Source organism: Colossoma macropomum, unplaced genomic scaffold (genome assembly GCF_904425465.1).
Source record: "Colossoma macropomum unplaced genomic scaffold, Colossoma_macropomum, whole genome shotgun sequence".
Classification (NCBI taxonomy): domain Eukaryota; kingdom Metazoa; phylum Chordata; class Actinopteri; order Characiformes; family Serrasalmidae; genus Colossoma; species Colossoma macropomum.
Window position 1 is genome coordinate 5,702,702 of NW_023494802.1, and position 19,617 is coordinate 5,722,318.

Here is a 19,617-nt window from a genome sequence, read left to right on the forward strand (position 1 = left end):
CCACGAAATTCAAGCTGCTGCTTTAACATAAAAACGCTAGCCAGCGTTTCGTTTCTCCGTTCTGGGCTACTGTGGAAACATGGCAGCGAAACATGGCGGCATCTGATGGAAAAAAAACTCACTCTTTATGTAGATATAAAGGGCTCATTCTAAGCTAAAAAAAGACAATGTCTCATAGATACAGGTGATTATACACTAATGTAAACATGGGTTTGTATATTATATTCCATTTCTGCTAATAGATGCCTCTAAATCTTACACACTGCACCTTTAAAATGGATCACTGATCAGGCTGCACGAGAAAAGAAGCCTGCAGGAATGATGACTAAAAACGTAGTAGAAAAGAGATGAAGTCATAAAATGCATACATAAGAAAAAGGGAACAAAATATCTGTCTTAGATATTTCCTGCAGTGGCCCCAGTCAACTATTGACCTCAAGTCCTATGAAAATCTGTGGCACTGTGTGAAAATCTGAACAACCTGTTCTAAATCTGCCAAGACAAGTGAGAAAACATAGAGTGTAAAGCTGATACATATTTAAACCAAACACTTAGAGCTCTTATTGCAGCACACTGTTACAAAAACAGTCATTTTTACTGATGCTTACTTTTGCTGTTGGCCCATATCTGCATTATTTTATGTACCTGTACAGCTACACATTTATGCAATTAACCAACTGTGTTCAATGCAGTGCATAAAATTACGCATATATGGGCCAACAGCCTCATGTAATGTTCATATCAGCCATCAGAACAGGGGAAAACGTGATCTCAGTGATTTTCACCATGGCATGGTGCCAGATGGACTGGTTTGAGTGTTTCTATAACTGCTGGTCTCCTGGGATTTTCATGTATAGACTTTACAGTTTACTCAGAATGGAATATAAAGAAAAAGCTACAACTGAGCTACAACTGAGCTACAACAGCAGAAGACCACTTCAGGTCCACTTCTGCCAGCCAAGAGCAGAAAGCTGAGGCTGCAGTGGGAACAGGCTCGCCAAAACTGGACTGTGCCAAGACTCAAAAAACATAGTCTGATCTGATGAATCTGGATTTCTGCTGAGGCACACATATGGTAGGGTCAGAATTTGGTGCCAACAGCATGAATCCATGGACCCAACTCGCCTGATGTCAACAGTCCAGGCTGATGGAAGTGGTGTAATGGTGTGGGGTGTTTCTTGGCACATTTTGGGCGAGTTAATACCAATCATCGCTTGAATGCCGCAGCCTATTTGGGTATTGCTGCTGACCATGTGCCTCCATCCCTTCAAGGCCACAATTTACCCATCTTCTAATGGCTACTTCCAACATGATGATGCAGCATGGCACAAAGCAAAAGTTGTCCAAACTGGTTTCATGAACATGACAATGAGTTCTTTAGCTCCCAGTCTCCTGACCAGAATTTAATAGGATGTGATAGAACAGGAGATTCATAGCATGAATGTGCACCTGAATAATCTACAGGAATTGCATGATACAGTCATGTCAACATGGACCTGATTCTCAAAGGAATGTTTTCAACATCTTGTGGAATCCATTCTACAAAGAACTGAGGCTGTTTTGAGAGCACAGGGAGGCCCTACCCAGTATTAGAACAGTGTTCTAATGAGGTGTTTGGAGAGTGCATTATCACTTTCTGACACAGCAGTGCTGCTGGAGTTTTTAAACACTGTACACTATTAGACACATCTACCTTGTTGGTCCACCTTGTAAAAGTAAAATCAGAAAGCTGCTCCAGAATATGTGATGGTCATCCTCTGGTGCTTCAGTGGTCACAGACACTGTTAGCTGGATATTTTTGGTTGGTGGTTTACACTGAGATGTTTAAAATGAATGTCTTGAGCTTAAATAAAGCAATGAGTCATGGCCTCGAGTGGCTTACTGCTTGTGTAAAACGGCGGCCAACAATTACTAATAATCGACGTTAACAACTATTCCGCCAAGAAATGTAGTTCCTTGACTATGGTATCGTTACCACGCAACCATGGACTGCTGAATGAGGAGAAGAACGGCCGGTCACCCATCACTGTATATTGCAGTCATTTCGTGATCTTTAATTTTTTTGCAATGAACATATAACATAGCACTGTTTACTGCAAAAAAACCTTCGTTTATAAATCTTTGGTCACCAAACTACCACCGCGCCAGTCCAACGGCTCCTCCTTACCACGCTGGGGCTGAATCTCAAATAACTCCCTGCTCCCTACTTAGTGCACTGCTGCATAGGGAATTAAATACTGGGTCCTGCACCACATCGGTGCATCAGCCACATCCATCTAGTTAAGAAAAAAAGTTTAAGCCCTTCATTTGAAACAAAAACGGGTTCTTACTTCATCAGTACACTCGGTGTTCCATGTGAGCAGTACTACAGTCAAAGATTATTCCATTAACAGCACAGCACGTGGTGCTGTAATAGTTCAGCTGTTGTGATGCAGTCATTACATATATATATATATATATATATATATATACACACACATACATATTTATATCATATATATATATATATATATATATATATCTGTCTATTGATATAATAGATCTGTCTATTGCCAGTGCTACATATACCTGCAGGTAAATTCATTTTTTATTCAGGCTTACAGCATGTGTGTTCTCAATAAATAGACTGATACGTATTCTTCGGTTTAATTTTGGAAATTTTAGATGAATTGAGTAAGAGTGATGAATAAAACTATCCAGAACGTCAATCATTTTTCAAGGCAGTGAACACAAATACTAAACATCATAAATGAATAACCACATCATTCATCACATAACAGCTTGTTGTTGTTACCTAAATACTTAGTTATTACAAATGATCTTTTTGAGTGGAAGTGCGCATTGCAGCTCACCAACTATATGGCTTAATAAATTAATCGATACCAGACATGTCAAACACAGGTTTAGGATTTCATTAGAAGCTCACAATATTTAGCCATTAATACAACTGAGGATGCACTACCTCAAACATCAAACATAACATCTGCTATGAAACTGAGCTAAGTGTGGTTCAAAACTAGTATAGCAACGAGACAAAGGAAAAAGAAATAGAGAAATTCTGTTTAAGCCATGTTCGTTAATAGTTAATAATGCTGACTATTTTAAATCAGTGACGAATCTGCAACATTACACTTTGCTGGCCCAGTTGATTCGAGCTGGATCAGGGCTGCCCCACAGAAACAGAGTGTTTCAATATGGACCCCAGAAATGGTGAACTTATTTTCCATAACATCACTACAGACATCAACAATCCCAACATTACCAGGATGTACACTGCAGTGTCCAAGCTTTGCTCACATATCACATTATGTTTGGCAACTGTATTGGGTGTGTTTATTCTGTTTACTGAAAAGAGGAATACTGTAATAAATAACCACTTTTTCCCCCAAAAAGATCAAACACTAAACTATTAACAGTTTTAGCATCTGTCTCTTTTGTTCATCTGCTCATTTCACACTACAAAAATACAACCTCTGAGACAGGGCAGTGTTCATCAGCATTGTGTAGGCCTATTAAATCTGGACACAAACAAGAGTTGAACATGTTTCAGCAAGGAGGTCACTAAACTATGTTAGACACCACTAAGACCAGAGAAAACATTGGCTTTTAGGAATCATCTGAAATTGGGGGGGGAGAGAAGAAAAACAAACAAAAAAAAAAAAACCTACTACTCATTTAAAAAGACATTTATTATGTAAGAGAGAAAGAGAAGAGACAGGAAAATGAATGAGGCTACATTACATTAGGAGTGACAGAAAAGATATGATACAACAGTTTACAAAATGAAACAGACCAGATGTAAAGAGGTATGCAAATACAAGTTTGCTAGCAGAATATATAGCCTCAGAAGATAAAAAAAGTTAGGCCTTACTATGCATGCAATTAAAAAAGCATTACTTTACAGCCTTGCAACATTTATAAGCTATAAAAAGCCAAACAAAAAACACATTATATACAATTTAGCCCCAGGAGTCTTTACATGCGGAAGCGATCAGAGAAATTTGGTGACTGGGGCACTGTCAGAGTGGCCTCACTGTGCTTCAGCTCAACTGGTTTGTAGCGCCGGATAGGCTGGGCTTTGTGCACCTGCAGACATCAAAGACAGATTAAAATCAAGGAAGACAAAGATAGCTATTCAGAGATGTTTTAATAAGGCTGCTCAAACAAAACAGCCAGACCTCGAATATTTGGTCAAAGTGGCTTTTCTGTGGTATACCTGTTCTTGTCGCAGTCTGGAAATTTCTTCCTTCTCTTGCTCCTCTCGTTCTCTGGCCTGCTGCTCTTCCATCTGTGTCCTCAAGGCTTCCTTCTCCTTCAGCGCTCTCTCAAATTCCAGCCGCTCTTTAGCCCGCCGCTCTGTTGACAGCTGGAAGCCTTCAGGAACTGCAGAATGGGTAGTATTGGCTTGAGAAAGTGCCAAAGATTTTTTTTTTTAAAAAGTTGACCAAATAGAGCGGTCAGGTAGAGAAGGAAGTTAACAATAGTGGTGAAAAAACGGGAAGAAAGCACAATAACAAAGTGGAGAATTAGCAGTGCAGCTAACGAACCCCAGATAAAGCAGTGGCAACAGTGCTGTTAAAGAATAAGAAAGTTAACCGCAAGCCCTTGTGCATGGCCAGATGCGTTAAACCCAACATACCCAAGATGGAACGATTTTCTTTCTTTGGTACAAAAGGCTCTTTGTGTATGACTGCATTGGGTCGCGCCTTGAAGCATGCAGCATCAGCTTGCTGTTTCAACTCCTCTTTTACCTAATTCAAAAACAGGAACAAAGAAAAAGTTATTTATTGTGTCTCAAGATCTAAATGCATCTACTCTTTAGAATTTCTTTTAAGACAAATCTAAGTGGGAATGACATTGCAACCAAGCAGCTTCAAAACTTACCACCTGCTCCCAGCGTTCACTTTTTGTAGCTCCACGCTCATCTACCATCAGCCTGAAAGGAGCAGGTTTGGTGGGCTCAACCACCTTCTTTTCTGGAAGATTCACCTCATGGAAGTCTGGCAGTGGCCTAGCCTTGAACTTGGGCACCTAGAAAACAGGAAGAGAAAGGTGGGACACATGGTTAGGCTTTGTATGTTATGCTGATGCCAGGGGTAGGCAAAACGCAGCTCTTTTACTGCCCTTTTGCAGTTCCACAGCAGAACTCTATTTTTTAGGTAAAAGTAAAATAATCCTACTTTGCAGTAAAATAAAGCTCTGCCGATCGTTCTTGGTTTCAACCAAAAAAAATGGTCTTAAACGCTGGAGTTATGTATAACTGCTAATTCACCCTTTAACCCTATAGATTGGCATGCAGACTGCTGATCACACAATGACAGACAATAGTCTTGCCCAGCTAGTAACTAAAAAAAAAAGCAAAGAGAAAGACTTAAGACAAACATCGATAATTTGGAGACAAAAATGGATAAATGGATTGCTCTGCATTTATAAGCACTTGGCTCGTTTACGGATACGTTTAACCTGCAACGAGAAAATGTCAAACACTAAAGTCACAAAACTGAAGTCAGCTTCTCGCTCGAATTTTCCTGTTCCACCTTAAACGCAACAGTTAGCTACATAGTTAACTTCTTTCTGGCACCTTTTAAGGTGGAACAGAAACATTCGAATGAGAAGCTGACTTCAGCTTCATAAAAAGTTGAACGTTAAAACATTTACAAGAAACTGTTCTAGTTTTGCAGAAAAGTTTCCTGCGGAAGATGAGAGAAAAGTGGCTATAGCCAAGCTAAAGCTTAAGTAGAGCAAATTAAGTCTGCGTTTGTTATATTTTTTAGCCTACAAGTGTACATTAGCACATACTGAGACATATTTACAGCCAAGATGGTGAAACATCACTTCAATAAAATGTACATGAAATGTGGCTCCTAAGATGGTTAGACATTTCTTGAAACTTGACAAAATGGCTCCATAACATTAGGGTTGCTGGGGAAGATGCATTTTTCTCATCTGCCCAATGTGCTTCCTCAATGGTTTGAAACAAGCTTTAAAACAAAACCCCACACAACCATTCACTTTGTACCTCTTCATGTCTCATCTCTTCCAATCGCTTCTTCTGTGCTTTGCGCTCCTGCTCACGCTGCTCGAACGAGAAAGGGCATACTTCTACGTGGTTCTTCACAGCAGGTTTGGGGTGAAAAGGTAAGTAGTGGGGCACAGGAAGTGCCTTCAGTGGAGCTGGTGGTTTCACCTGTCCACACACATGGAAACAAAGGGAGAAATTCAGACAACATAAAAACTCTGTCCTGCATCTACCTGACTATTTAGAAGCTAGAAAAAACATGCATGTCAGCTCATACCTCTTCTGTCTTGCGTTCCACACGAACACGGTTTTTGAGTGCAAATGCTGGAGATTCAGGGACTGTAGGATTCAACACTTTCTTCTCTGGAACACCCTAAGTATGTGAAAAGTAAAATGCACAGAAGTAAAACGATGTATCAGAAGCAATCAGGGAACAAAAGACTAGTGTCATGCTTTGAGATTAAAGTTTGAGTATCTTACCACCACCTCTTCCAGAATACGGGTTGGCAAGGGTCTGGAGTGGAAGGTGTGGTCCTCATGTTCCTCTGACTTTTTGTTGGCATGCCGCTCCTGCAGACGTTTCTCCACCTCCAGCTGGAAGCCCTCTGGGCGGGTGGCTTCCTTAGGAGCCGGCTTCTTAGGAGCCACGGCCCCTTCAAGGATCTTACGGTTAAGTTCTAGGGCTTTAAATTTAAACCTGAGAAAAGACGACAAGTTGATGCACAAGGTTCTGCTTTATCAGTATTTTCCACAATACAGTGAATCTACTCGGCTCATGACGTAGGCTCATCAACTGCCTAAAAGACAGCCATGTATGTACAGCGTGATCCTCTAAATGTACACTGATTTCGGATATGGAGACCAAGTCACTGGTACATACTGTCGCATTTTTTCCGCTTCTTCAGCCTCAGTCTCTGCAGTGCTCTTCACCATGACAGGACGGCTCCTCTGGCGGGTCATCAGCTGAGGGGTCTGAGGATGAGTGACCTTAGGCTTCTCAGTCTTCACTGGTGATGGACCTAAATACGAAGTAAACACACCCAGTGAAAGAATTTCTCAAACCAATTTCTAGCTATTAAACCAACACAACACAAAACACTGACAACAATTACAGATTTTGGCTTTACCTTTCTCCTGACACTGGCGGCTGCGTAGGTGATAGCGGCTGGGAGTTCGTTTCTCAAATTGTTCAATCTGCTGGGCCATGGGCACATAAGAATCAGTATCCTCCAGCTTCCTTTTGCTGCCAGTGGAGAGGTTGAAGGGCTTTGGGATTGTGGTGCCCTTAGGGGCCTTCAACTAAGACAAATAAGTTTTATTAAGAGCTTGCAGGTCATAAATGGTGCTCCTGCCTGCTTTGATTAATGTTGCATGATCATAGATGAAAGATGGTGTTCAAAGTTAAAACCATTTTACTCACAGGGGAGGCAGGGTGTTTGCGCAGTTGAGAAGTAAAGTCAATCTCTTTATAAGAAGCCTCAGTAGCATCGGTCTGGTTTTTCAGCCTATTATCTGAGCGGAAGTTAAACTCTTTGGGAATGGTAGTGGATAGCACCTGCTTCTTTGGAGGAAGACCTACAAAATCAATAGCAAGTAATGCTTAGCAGATCCTAATCCAGAGTCACAGTGTGGGATTTCACTGAACACACAAACTCAAACATCCATTTCATTCAAAGAGATAGATCAAAAAATACTTGTAGATATATGCATTACATTATCACTGGACCGCTTCTCAGTTTCCCTATTTAGCTAACTGCTCTCTCATTTCCTTGCAGACTTTCAAGCTGCTACAGGTTTTTTTGGTTGGCAAGCTACTGTTCAATAGTCTCTAAGCATCATCTTGGAATTTAACACCTGTAATAGGTTTGAAAAAGGACACTTCAAGACATTTTATGGGCTTTTTTATCCATTTTAAGAATAACACATTTTAGGGATCCATAGGAATCCTGATAAGAACAGAGCAGGTCATGGCAACACGCATAGTATGTAAAACTGTTAAATACCCAATACTATTAAAAAAAAACCCTATTGAGCATATGAAGCCTGGTACAAGTTCAGTACTAGGAAAAAGCTGTATACTCACTGCCAGCCAGTGCTGCTTTGTAGCTGGCCTCGTTCCTCTTGCGCTGCTCAGCCACCTCTTTCTGCAAAGCCTCAATGCGCTCCATCTCCTGTTGCTCTGTGCTTCTCTGCCTGCAGGTCAAAAGTCAACTTGAGTAATGACATACCAATAAAGCCAATCCACAGAATCATGGCTACAATCATTTCCAACTCTACATTAGTAATAAGGTGACTTACTGGTTAGCAGAGGAGGTAGATGCAGATGTGGCATCAGAGGCCACATGTGGTTTGTTCTTTAGCCTGATGCTGCTCCTTGCAGCAACAGCACTGCGACGAACTGATCTCTGACCTGTGGAGCTCCTGTAGAAAGTCCAGAGCAGTAATCATTTGGTGGCACAGGAATCCACAAGGTTATTACAAGGCTGAAGTGGCACAAACCCAGTAAAACAGATCTGATTTTTTTCTGAGCTGTGTGAACAAGTATCTGATCTCATTCGAGAGGATTTCATGTATGTCTCAGACCCATGCAACTGCTATACATCCAATCAAGATGGTCTTCCCTATCAGAGTGAGTCAGCAGCTGGCTTACATCGTAAGACACACACGTGGGTTCTGTGAGGACAGGGGTGTGTTCACATTACCAATAAACAAAGGACCAGACACTTAAACATAATTGTGAACAGTCAAAGCAGAAAGACTGGATATGAGCAATAAGGCTTGTATGGTCAACACAGATCAAGTGTCCCAAAAAACTCCCACCTCACACACACACATACAGGCATCAAGTCTGTGAGACTATTCCACCCGTGATGTCCCACCACGTAATATCACCACTGTGCATCAATTCTGGACACAGATTAATGGCTATTTTTTTTTTTTACCTCCGTGGGGGACGGAAAACAGTCCGCTTTGGTGTTGGAACAACTCTGCAAGTAGCAAGATGAACTACTGACTGAAAGCCCAAAGGTAAGTCAGTTAAACAATCTGAACCCCAGATGTGGACTCACCTCCGCTTCTTCTTTACAGGTGGTGTTGTAGGAGCTTGAGGTCGCTCATTTTTGGCCACTGGACGCTTTGACACCCTGGGAGGAAAGTAAAAGAAATTACATGAAAGACACAGACAGGTACAGAAAGACCTCAGTCAGAAGCCTGCATATCAGGGAAAAGAAGGAGGCCAAATACATGCCTCTCATTTCCAGAGATTTTAAGAACTGAATCAGCTTGCATATATTATTTATATATTTATTTATATATATATATATATATACACACACACACAAACGATGTTGAAATTAACAACATATACTGAACATACTAGTATTCAAATGTTTGGAGTCAATGTTCAACAACATAACCAATTTCTATTATCCAATTCAAATATTCCAATAGCTAGTCCTGCACAATGACAGATCTAAAATAATTAGCAGGGCACGAGGAAACCATTTGTTTAAAAAGTATAATTTGGGAAATTCCGTTCTAATTAAAATTCATATCCAGAGCTCATTTCAAAAGTGGAGATCTAAATTCAAGACATAACTTGCTGAAATCTTGAATCTACATGAGAATTACTCTACATTGTTAGCTCATTTAAAATAGAATGCTTACAAATAAATGTCCAACTTTATCAGTAGAATGGTTTTTAGATTTGGTTTATACTAGAACTATTCATTAGTTTAGAAGCGCTGAGGTTACATGAACAAAGACACCGATTTAACTAGATTGGTGCTGAAGATGTCTTCATAGCACAGCACTGGTTTTAAAAAATTGAATGGCTCAACCTATTGCATTAAAAAGATGTGACAAATCAATTATTTATAACTGATCATTGCAAGGGCACCCATGTTTACTGTACCTGCGTGGCTGTGCTGGAACGCCCTTTCTTTGACCCTGACTGGGAGCTGCAGTCGGCCTGCTGTTACCCCATGAGGTCACAATATTAGATGGCTGCTCTGTGGCTGTATTATCTGGGCCACCTGAGAGGAGAAGCCAAAAGTTAACAAAAACAACAGCATAACCATTTGGTAGTTTTTAATATGCATTACATACCATGGCAAATCTAGTTTGTGAAACTGACTAGGATTAGGTAAAAGTTTAGCTACCTACAAACCTTTCATCCGCTGATGTATAAACCTAGCATCACCAACAAACCAGTTTCTATACTACAGTATTTAATTCAAATAAACCCAAGGAAACAACATCACCTGTGGTTGATGTTTCTTCTTTGACCATAGGACAAACTACAGCTTTTGGCAGATCATTTTGTGTACCATCAAAAGGTTTTGGCACCCTTGAGGGGGTTGCGAGCTGCTCACACAAAACTTTGCCGTTTTTAGGGGCAGCCATCAGATCTAAAGGAAAAGAAGCCATAAAGCCAGAATATATATTTTATTACACCACTAACAAAAACCCTGTATTTTATTTTGGCATAAACTGAGTAAGTTAATGTTAGGCTGCTGTTTACAAAATGCTTGTAGATGACTATGATGCAATATTGTTAAAACTATCAGAATACAGAAGACGAGTGTTAGCTGGACGGAAATAATCTTTATTGAAATTGCTCCAACAATGTCACACCCACCGAGTGGTTCTACCAAGTATGGACATATTAGTAACGTTATAGCTTAGCATATCAAATATTTCGTTGTCTTTATTAATGTTATTTCAGTACAGACTCAGTTTATATTACTATCTAGCTACCCCATATAATGAAATTTATGCTGTCAAAACATACTAATTATTTTTAATCCTGGTAGCATTTTCTGATAGGATGATTTAGGCTACCAAAATATCCTACTTGTTAGTTTTAATGCTGGTAGCAACTTCGTATAACGTTACGCTGATGTATACTACCAAGTACTATCAGGTACGGAGCTACCTTTAAAAATACTCTACGGTAGGACATTTCCACAAGGTAACTTAACACAATTCGCCAAAACAAGATAATTTCTGAGTAGATTTGAACACACGACTCGGACAAAGGCTCGACTGCAGAGACTCCGATAGGCCTGCGACTGCATGTAGAGCCTCATTTATTGGGCAGATTTTTAACAAATTAGGCAAATAACTTAAACGAGCTGTCAAGATAACAGTTAGTAAAGCTTACCAAACCACTGATCGGCATTATCTTCAGGATCCAAGTCAAAATCGTCCATCACATGAGACGGGGCGTCGAACGAATAAGGATCAGCCGAGTCGCCTCCCTGCTGCACGTCCATCTTCAAAAGCCTGAAACGCCTGCAAAGCCATCAAACAATAACTCAGCTAGTAACCCCGAGTTTATATTAAGTAATGCTAATTTGTTAACCAAGCCAAATTAACACTAGGCTAATAAACTGTTCCACTAAAATGATTAACTTATGTGTAACACTTCGAAACTTCAGTTACAACCAGCGAGCTACAGCTAACGTTAGCGAGCGAGGGAACGGAAGCGATAACCTAACGCTTACCAGAATAAACAGCTAACAAACCTATAAACATCGACAGCTAAACAGCTTTCTCAGTTCTGCATACCCTTCAAAGCTGATATCCTCTCTTCCAGACAGAATATATAAGTAATAAAACTATGAAAAAACGCCAAACTTGTGTGTCCAGCGCGTCCAAGGGAAACGACTTCAGTGGACGGCAGAAGAACGTTTGAATATCAGCGCCGTTGGCGTTGCGTTTACAAATCAGCCAATCACGACGCAAACCAGAACGAACTCGGACACCCATTGGCCGCATTGTGTCTGACGTAAGAGCCGTCGTTGTGCCACGTGACTGGCCTTTTTCTTAACTCGGGGCCTTTAATTTCAAGCTTAACAAGTTTGTTTTTAATGAATGTACAGTGCAGCGAGTAGTCTGATCAGTATTTATTTAAGAAAACAAGATAACTGCAAATGAATATGTGTAAGACACCGAAACAATGTGTATGCACGCTGATACTGGATTGCACTTAGTTTTCATAGCAAATTTGAACACTACTGCTATCTGCATATCGCCTCACAGTAAAACTCAATGCAATTACATGAATTGTACTTTACAAGAAATACTAAATCCATAACATTTAGCATGATGCCAGAGATTATTTCCCTGATAACTAGTTTATTATCACCGGCGCAAAAAATCCATTATTTAATTTATGCAGATCAACAATGATTTATGTTGTTGATTCTCACCCACTCCATGCTGACTGATGTCAGATATAACTGCGTGATTCGTCATTGTTATACTCTTAGGAAACAGGAAGTTACTAAATTAGTTCCTTAAGACAAAACTACAACTGTAAGCACTGTACTTTTTCAGTTGTTTGCATTTGGAGGGATTTTAAAGGTTGCTATTATGGTTGTCACTTCTATTTTTCATTTAAATCGGTGCTAAGTGGTTATAAAAAAGAAATGTTCGTTCCCTCTAACATAGTACAACACATCTCTTATTGTCTTGTTTCTTCATATCTATCGTCAAGGGCTATCAAAAATGCCTAAAAAGTGTTCAGTGAGGTTACATGAAACAGTGGAAAAAAATCTAGCATCAGATTTTAGTTACATAGAGCCTTAAGAAAAAGGCTTTATATTTGTTTGGTTGTGTTGCGGTATATTTTAACATTTAGTAGTCAAAATAACACCACATGCTCGTTTTGGAATTGATGGAAAGAGGTTGAGAATTGTTGTTTAGATGGTTCTTCAAGCATCATCTGAAAACATAGTCTCACCATGGTTCAAATGCACCCCCAACAAAAAATAAAATCTGTAGCATCCAGCGCATTCACACTGCCTAGCAAGCAAGCACAGTTACTGAGAAATAAGGCTAATGAACTCACATTTCACCAGCTTAACTGATAAACATTAAAAGAAGATACTGTATGTAAATGCTAACTGAAATGCAAACAAACATCTATTTTGAGTTTGGACTGCATTTTTAAGGCATAAAGGAGCCAGAACATTTGTTATTTCTTCTGATGGACCAGCAGCGTTTAAACTTGTAAAACACTGAACATGTAAAACCACATACCCATATAATAAACATGCAGGATTCAACTAGAACTTTGACAGACTTTTAATAATATTAAGTGCAAACATGATTTAGAGAATATAATTGTTATATAATCAAAGTAGTGTAAAAGCCATAACAAATCAAAGATATTGTGCAAATCAATGCTACAATATAAGAAGGCTGGACCCCAACATGCTATCCTTTGCATGAAAGTAATTTTCAAGCATCTTAAATGGAGAAAAAAATAAACAAAGAAACAATGCAATACAAATCAAAAGGCAACAAAAGTATGTTAGATGTGTACAGTACATATAATGAGAAATGTGTGCTTCTTTACAGTGTTCTACATCTTCTGGATCATGACCTGGAATTTACCTGAGGAGAGAATAAGAATAGTGAGGACATTTATAGTACCTAGATGCATAAAAGCAGTTAAGTAAGCCAGTGGTCATCAACTATTTTCCTGAGGAGGTGAGTTAGGGCCTAAAGTTTAACACAACCTTGTTGTCTACTAAAAGTAACTGCTGAAGGAAGTGGTGCTACACAATATATCATATGTGCAAAATATTATCATATCATCAAATGATTACAGAGAAGATTACAGAAAAATTGATTTTTTCTGTAATTTGTGCTTAATATGACCAAGGACATGAACTAAGAAGGTTTGATTTTAAGTTACAAGGCGCAGTGCAATCGCAATATGGTATTCACAATATGATATTTTTCCCATACTATGCAGCCCTGGAAAGTAGGCATCCAGGAGAAAAGTTGATGACCACTACAGTAATGTGTGTGTAGGTAAAACAGATCTCCATACAAGCTGGCATGACAGACACTTCAGCGGTGACAATACTCTTCACACCAAGATTGGACAGTCCTCCTCTCACCAGGCCGCAGGTGAACGCCAAATACTGCAGATGAGGAAGCAAAGAACATAAATTATCAATCACTACCTTTTCTGTAAAATCATGGTATAATAACTGTACATGTCTCTAAAAACAAAAATACAAGAATATTACACATCCAGGCCCAGATTAGCAGCAGATTCGAGTCTTAATGTAAAGTATACATGTGTACCTTTGGGGCATGCTCCAAATACTGTTTACCAGAGGATAGTTGGGTCAGCAACCGGAACTTGTTGTCTTGTAGGACGTAAATACCCTGAACAACATATAAAAATGTTACATACCACATGGCATATACAGTATTGTGCAAAAGTCTTGGGCATCTAACTGTTAAAAAAATATCTCTGGCAATAAGTGTGTTTCTGCCTGCAAACTACAAAACAAAAACCAATAAAGTGAAAAGAAACAAATATTCTTTGTATTCAAAAAAGTAGCTGTAGTTAGAAGAACACTGTTTTGGTTCCAGATTTTACCTCAATGCCCCCAGCCATTGCAATGATTTGTTAAAGTGGAATTCCACTAGTTTTTTTGTGCAGATAAATGACAATAATTTTGTGCATTTTTGTGCAGATAAATCTTTTACATGGAAACAGTTATTCAGCGTAATTTGATTTTAAATGTGGCATTTTTGAGAAAATGACTTGAGAGTCAGAATAGCTCACAGTCTGAAGGGTTTAGCTTCTCTAAAAGCTCCCTCACAGAAGGTTGTTACATGAAATGATCACAAATACGTTGCTCAGTTCCTGAGACATTGTTTCAAGAAGGTTTCCTAAAACATATTTTATTAAATATTCATGGTGCTGTAATTGTTGTGCTATTTCACCATCATTAACATTACATATCAAAACTCATATAGGTTCACTGGCAGTTTTGGATAGTAAATAAAATGACTATATTTGCGTTGTAGACATCTATCAGGTACCTAAAATGTTGCTCAGTACTGTATATTAAGTCTACCTTGTTAGAGGGAGTGCTAAGACTGCTATTTGATTGAGGCACAGTACAAGAAAGCAAATCAGAACAGAGCAAATTTACATATATCAATCTTCAAGACACAGCGAAAAAAACAGACTGTTTAATTCTATGTGATAAAGAGAGATTGGAAAATTGCAAACAGTGAATGATGACATTTTTGGTACATTAAACCACACATATTTAGTGGACCTTGGAGAAAAACATAAAATGCAAGAAAAATGTAGGATATGGGCTCTTTAAAACAAAAAAAGGTGATATTACCTGTACATATTAGCTTCCATGAATCTTTTACATGAATCTATCACCAAAACTGTAAAGAAATCTGAAATTCTCCTTTAAATTCCACTCAGAATGTGACAAACACAAAGGATGCTTAAAACAACCAAACTGCACTTACCTGATGGTTCGTTCTCAGGTTATCAATCTGCTTCTTAAACACACAGGTCCAGAAATCTTTGCAGATAAACTTCATAATATCAAGCTCGTCCTTAAAACGTGCCGTGTCTTTGGTGAACCTATGAAAACAGTAATCACAACAGAATTCAGTTTAAATTTCATCCAAAGTAAAAAGTGAACATAGTAAAAGGTTTTATTTGTCAGTATCTTCTTCTAATATCCACTATAACATCCACAGAAGTGGCCAACAACACAATAATGTCCGGGTTATCATGACAAGTTAGAGAGACTGGAAAAGTCAAAAATAAAATTTAAACGTAAAACAAATGAAACTAACAAGACTAAATGAACAAAGTAAAGGAAAATAAAAGCTCAATTAAAAAACAGACAAAATAGCAATAAAATACGTAACAACGCCCAATAAAGAAGTACAAGAACCAACTAAGATAACAGAGAATATGATAAACTAAAAATCTGCACCACCAACAAATGAACTTACTCAAATTGAATAGAACAGTAAACTAAGAATAAAAACATCAGCAGGCTGAGTGGAGGAGCTCAGAGATTAAAAGATAAAAAAAAACCTACATTACAGGGACTGCATAGGAATTACTGAACTGGCCTGTCAATTCAACACATATTGTCCCATAGAGGGGGTTTACATGCACTTAATAATCTGATAACCGCAGAAAATCAGAGTTTGTCAGTAATCCGATCAACGTGTTTACATGCACTTGAGTAATCAGATAATGGGAAACTCTATTGTCTGCCTCATGTAGACCTGATCAGATTTCTGCTCTGCAACCGGCCAATAAACTCACAAAAGAAGACGTGACGTAAGCATAATGGAAAACTCTTTTTAAAAAAACATCGCGCCACTTTACCTGAAAATATGGACGTACATCATCTAGAAGATGAAAAAATATTTAAATCCTTTCTTTCGTCAAGCATGTAGTTTGTTTCAGCATCGCTTCAAAAGTGTTTTTCTGCCATCTAGCGGCAATGCTGCTTGCTTATACCCGGTGCTGCTTTTTTTAAATATGCACAGACTGAGAAATACGAAAGAAATCCGAGTAGGAGTTTACATGTACTGAGAAATCTGATTACTGAGCTACAATCCAGCTCTCTTTATCAGATTTCTTAATCGTATTTCTAGACCTTACTCCGATCTAAGTAATCAGAGTATGCTGTTTACATGACCATTTGAATAATCAGCGAACTCCGTAAGTCAGATTTTGGTCGGATTATTATGTGCATGTAAACTCACTCATAGATGCTTTCCAAAATGTGGATCCAAACCTCTAATGAGCCGGCTGAGGGTGGCAGGGGCAGGAAAACTCTCTAATAGCATCACGAAAAACAAATGAGAGAAACCAAGACTCAAAAGAAAACATCATAAAAGTATGAAGAAGAATGAAATAGGAACCAAGACCACAACTCCCTAAGAGAATGAGGAAGACACACTGAGAGGAACCAAGACTCAAAACAGGAAGCCATCCTCCTCTGTGCTACACCAGATAGTGAAATTTGGACATAAGTAGAACAAGTTTACAAAGAAAATTTGAGGCACTGATCTCATACAGAGGAAAGAATTGTAAGACAAGCCTGTGCCCAATGTCTGGACTATGGATAAGGACTGTGCCAGATACATACAGGACATCAGACAGGAGAACATGGTAGTTAAGAAGAATATGAGTGTACGGCAGGATTAAAGCTTAATGAAACAGGTTAGGAGGTTTTTACAAATCATGACAAACTGGTCTGCTCTATCCAGTATAACAGTAATCAGTGTGGTTTAATGAGTGCTGGTGGTGTTGTCTTACGTTCATTTATGATCAGAATGACATGAGCCAACATTCCAGTATCATTACTAGCACACTTATTAGACCTTCATGATAAAATAGATCTAGCAGAAGGGAAAGTGTTGGGTTTGTGAGGTCACCTGCCTTTCAATGAGTCCCTGTCCCACACGGAATCCCATGTTCTCCAGCTTGGAAACGCATCGTCCGTTTTCCTAGACACAGAACCTTGTAAGAACATAGCTATTACATTTGTACAACGATAACACATTACATTTCATTCAGAGAAGAATCAAGCAGACTGTCCAACACTATCAGGTAAACGAAGCTTCTTATTCGAATTTTTCCGTTCCACCTTAAATGCTGCAGCAGTTACACTCTGAAGCCTCAAAGCGCCAGAATGCAACTGCTTTTCTATTTAAGGTTGAACGGAAAAATTCAAACAAAAAGCTGGTGAATAGTAAGATTTCAGTCTCTTATCAGGGTACAAGGTGGACAAACAATGTCATGTATTCGGTCTTACTGTCTCTCCGCTTTCTGCACTGTTCACATACTGGATCACTTCATTATGAAGGAACTGAAAGAGAGCCTCGTCTGCCATGTCCGCGATAAAAACGCTCAGCCACTAGCCGTATATCATCTGGAGAAACGTTTACTTGTAGGTGAGACGAAGAAAAAGGGGTTAGTATGAAAAAAGCAGCATGTTCAGTCCAGAATCTGGATAAAGTGGATGATGACTGAGAAATTAAGCAACACCGCCCTCTCTCGCAAATCAACACAGGGTCCTTCGCCTGACCTTCCTGTGTAGTTTAGTCGTCCCTGACTATGCCTGTGTGAGCATATATAAACAAGCTGCTGGGCTAAAAGATCTTTAAACCGTTCACTTAGAAACGCAAAGACATGTAGACTTTGACCAGGAGTGTGGAAACTTTAGCTGTAGTGTACAGCATGAATTGTAGTTATGTTCTTCCTCATAAACTGTAAACAGTTAAGTCCAGCATAAAAATCACTTCATTTAATGGGAATTCTACCAATATTTCAACATTTCTGGATAATTCAGTCCTTGAGATGTAAACAGATTCATTCAGAGTGGCTTGACGTGAAACGGTTCATTGTAGAAAAACTTACAGACTCAGATTTCTTTACAGTGGTGCTGATAGGGGTCGCCATGTCTACAACACAAATATGTTTATAATCCAAAACCACCAGTGAACCTACACGCGTCTTCTGAGCTTTTATGTAATGTTGATGATGCTAAAATAGTCATAAATTTGAAAAAAAAAATATATATATTTTTAGGACTATTTTGTCTCTCGACGCCCTAACAGTAGCCCTCCTTGAGGGGTTTTGAATGTATTAAAATAAATGGATTAAAATACATTTTAAGCCAAAACTGTATCACAAGATATCACTAAATAATGTGTCAGACACCAGCAACAAACATCTAACCAATTCATGCAATAACCTTCTGTGAGGGAGGTTTTAGCGGTGGACATCCGGTTCCTGTCACCACCGCTGTGAACAATTCTGACTCAGTAAGTTTCTTTTGAACGGAGCATTTCACACCAAACCACTCTGAATGACTTTGTTTACATGTCAACCATTTAATTATGTAGAATTTTTGAAAAATGGATGAAGTTCCCTTTCAAAGTATTACCTTTTTGGACTTAATTAACCAAAAGGAAAATAAACATTACAGGCCAGTATCCTGGATCCTATTTAAGCCTTAGCCTAGACTGAAAAGGCTTAATCTTTGTCCAAGAATATCTGCCATATATGTACAATTTATTGTATATGAAACATTTTAACAGAGCAGCATAGATGAGCCATGTGCTGTGCATCTACATTTGATGAAATATAAACACTGTTATTCTAATAATTCTATTATTGTATTGTACATTATACTGTATTCTAGGATATTCTAGGTATTCCAATTAGTATTCCAAAGGAAACAGGTTTTATTTCAGAAACATATATTTTAAATATTAAAAAAGTTGGGACAGTACATAAAATGTAATTAAAAACAGAAAGTAGTGATTTGTAAATTGATCTTTATTTAAATAAAAACAGTATAACGACAAGATGTTTAATGTTTTACTTTTTGATCGCCATTATTTTTGGCAAATATACTCTCATTCTGAAACTGAAGCCTGCAACAAGTTCCAAAAAAGTTGTGACAGGGACAGTTTAAGACTAGGAATGTTGTATAATGTTTCAAAAAACATCTTAAACATGCAATCATGCCTGAGTTTAAAAGGAGCATCCAGGAAAGGCAGAGTCATTCATGAACAAAGATGACTTGAGGCTCACTGCTTTCTAAAAATGTATGTCAAAGGTTTAAGAAAATGTTCTTCAGTTAGCATTTAAAAGGAGTTTATGTATTTCACCCTTTACAGTGCAGAATGTCATCAAAAGATTCATGGGGATGCAGAGATTTCTCTGTGTAAAGGGCCAGCCCAAAAACCAATATGGAATTCCCATGATAGGCACGGGA

At 38.6% G+C, this 19,617-nt stretch overlaps 2 protein-coding genes across 5 annotated transcripts; both read right to left on the reverse strand.

Moving 5' to 3' along the window:
* Positions 1–3,682: 3,682 nt before the first annotated feature.
* tpx2 (TPX2 microtubule nucleation factor) lies at positions 3,683–11,706 on the reverse strand. 4 transcript variants are annotated; one of them, XM_036591445.1, is made up of 17 exons: positions 11,591–11,706; positions 11,184–11,314; positions 10,282–10,428; positions 9,933–10,053; positions 9,088–9,162; positions 8,318–8,440; positions 8,103–8,212; positions 7,440–7,594; positions 7,147–7,318; positions 6,900–7,038; positions 6,500–6,716; positions 6,297–6,392; positions 6,020–6,187; positions 4,885–5,031; positions 4,640–4,751; positions 4,217–4,404; positions 3,683–4,086 (listed from the first exon to the last, which is right to left on the reverse strand). In XM_036591445.1, the coding sequence occupies exons 2-17, from the start codon at positions 11,293–11,295 to the stop codon at positions 3,976–3,978; spliced, it is 2,193 nt and encodes a 730-aa protein (XP_036447338.1). In that variant the 5' UTR covers positions 11,296–11,314; positions 11,591–11,706; the 3' UTR covers positions 3,683–3,975. The 4 variants fall into 4 exon arrangements, with proteins under 4 accessions (XP_036447338.1, XP_036447339.1, XP_036447341.1 ...); XM_036591446.1 differs by having other exon boundaries at positions 11,548–11,622; XM_036591447.1 differs by having other exon boundaries at positions 3,926–4,086; positions 4,217–4,383.
* Positions 11,707–13,087: 1,381 nt separating this feature from the next.
* trappc6b (trafficking protein particle complex 6b) lies at positions 13,088–17,931 on the reverse strand. Its single transcript, XM_036592342.1, has 6 exons — positions 17,647–17,931; positions 17,271–17,338; positions 15,326–15,443; positions 14,126–14,209; positions 13,866–13,959; positions 13,088–13,423 (listed from the first exon to the last, which is right to left on the reverse strand). Exons 1-6 carry the CDS (start codon positions 17,722–17,724, stop codon positions 13,392–13,394), a joined length of 474 nt encoding a protein of 157 aa, XP_036448235.1. The 5' UTR covers positions 17,725–17,931; the 3' UTR covers positions 13,088–13,391.
* Between the last annotated feature and the right edge of the window lie 1,686 nt (positions 17,932–19,617).

What these genes read in the sequence shown, in the direction of transcription:
- tpx2 (XM_036591445.1), bottom strand. Translation starts at nt 11,295, where the DNA reads ATGGACGTGCAGCAGGGAGGCGACTCGGCTGATCCTTATTCGTTCGAC. An exon ending in CAAAGCAGCACTGGCTGGCA is followed by an intron (nt 7,595 to 8,102) that starts GTGAGTATACAG and finishes TTGATTTTGTAG; the next exon opens with GTCTTCCTCCAAAGAAGCAG. An exon ending in GTATTCTGGAAGAGGTGGTG is followed by an intron (nt 6,393 to 6,499) that starts GTAAGATACTCA and finishes TCACATACTTAG; the next exon opens with GGTGTTCCAGAGAAGAAAGT.
- trappc6b (XM_036592342.1), bottom strand. Translation starts at nt 17,724, where the DNA reads ATGGCAGACGAGGCTCTCTTTCAGTTCCTTCATAATGAAGTGATCCAG. An exon ending in ACCTGAGAACGAACCATCAG is followed by an intron (nt 14,210 to 15,325) that starts GTAAGTGCAGTT and finishes TATGTTGTTCAG; the next exon opens with GGTATTTACGTCCTACAAGA. An exon ending in AGTGTCTGTCATGCCAGCTT is followed by an intron (nt 13,424 to 13,865) that starts GTATGGAGATCT and finishes TTCTCTCCTCAG; the next exon opens with GTAAATTCCAGGTCATGATC.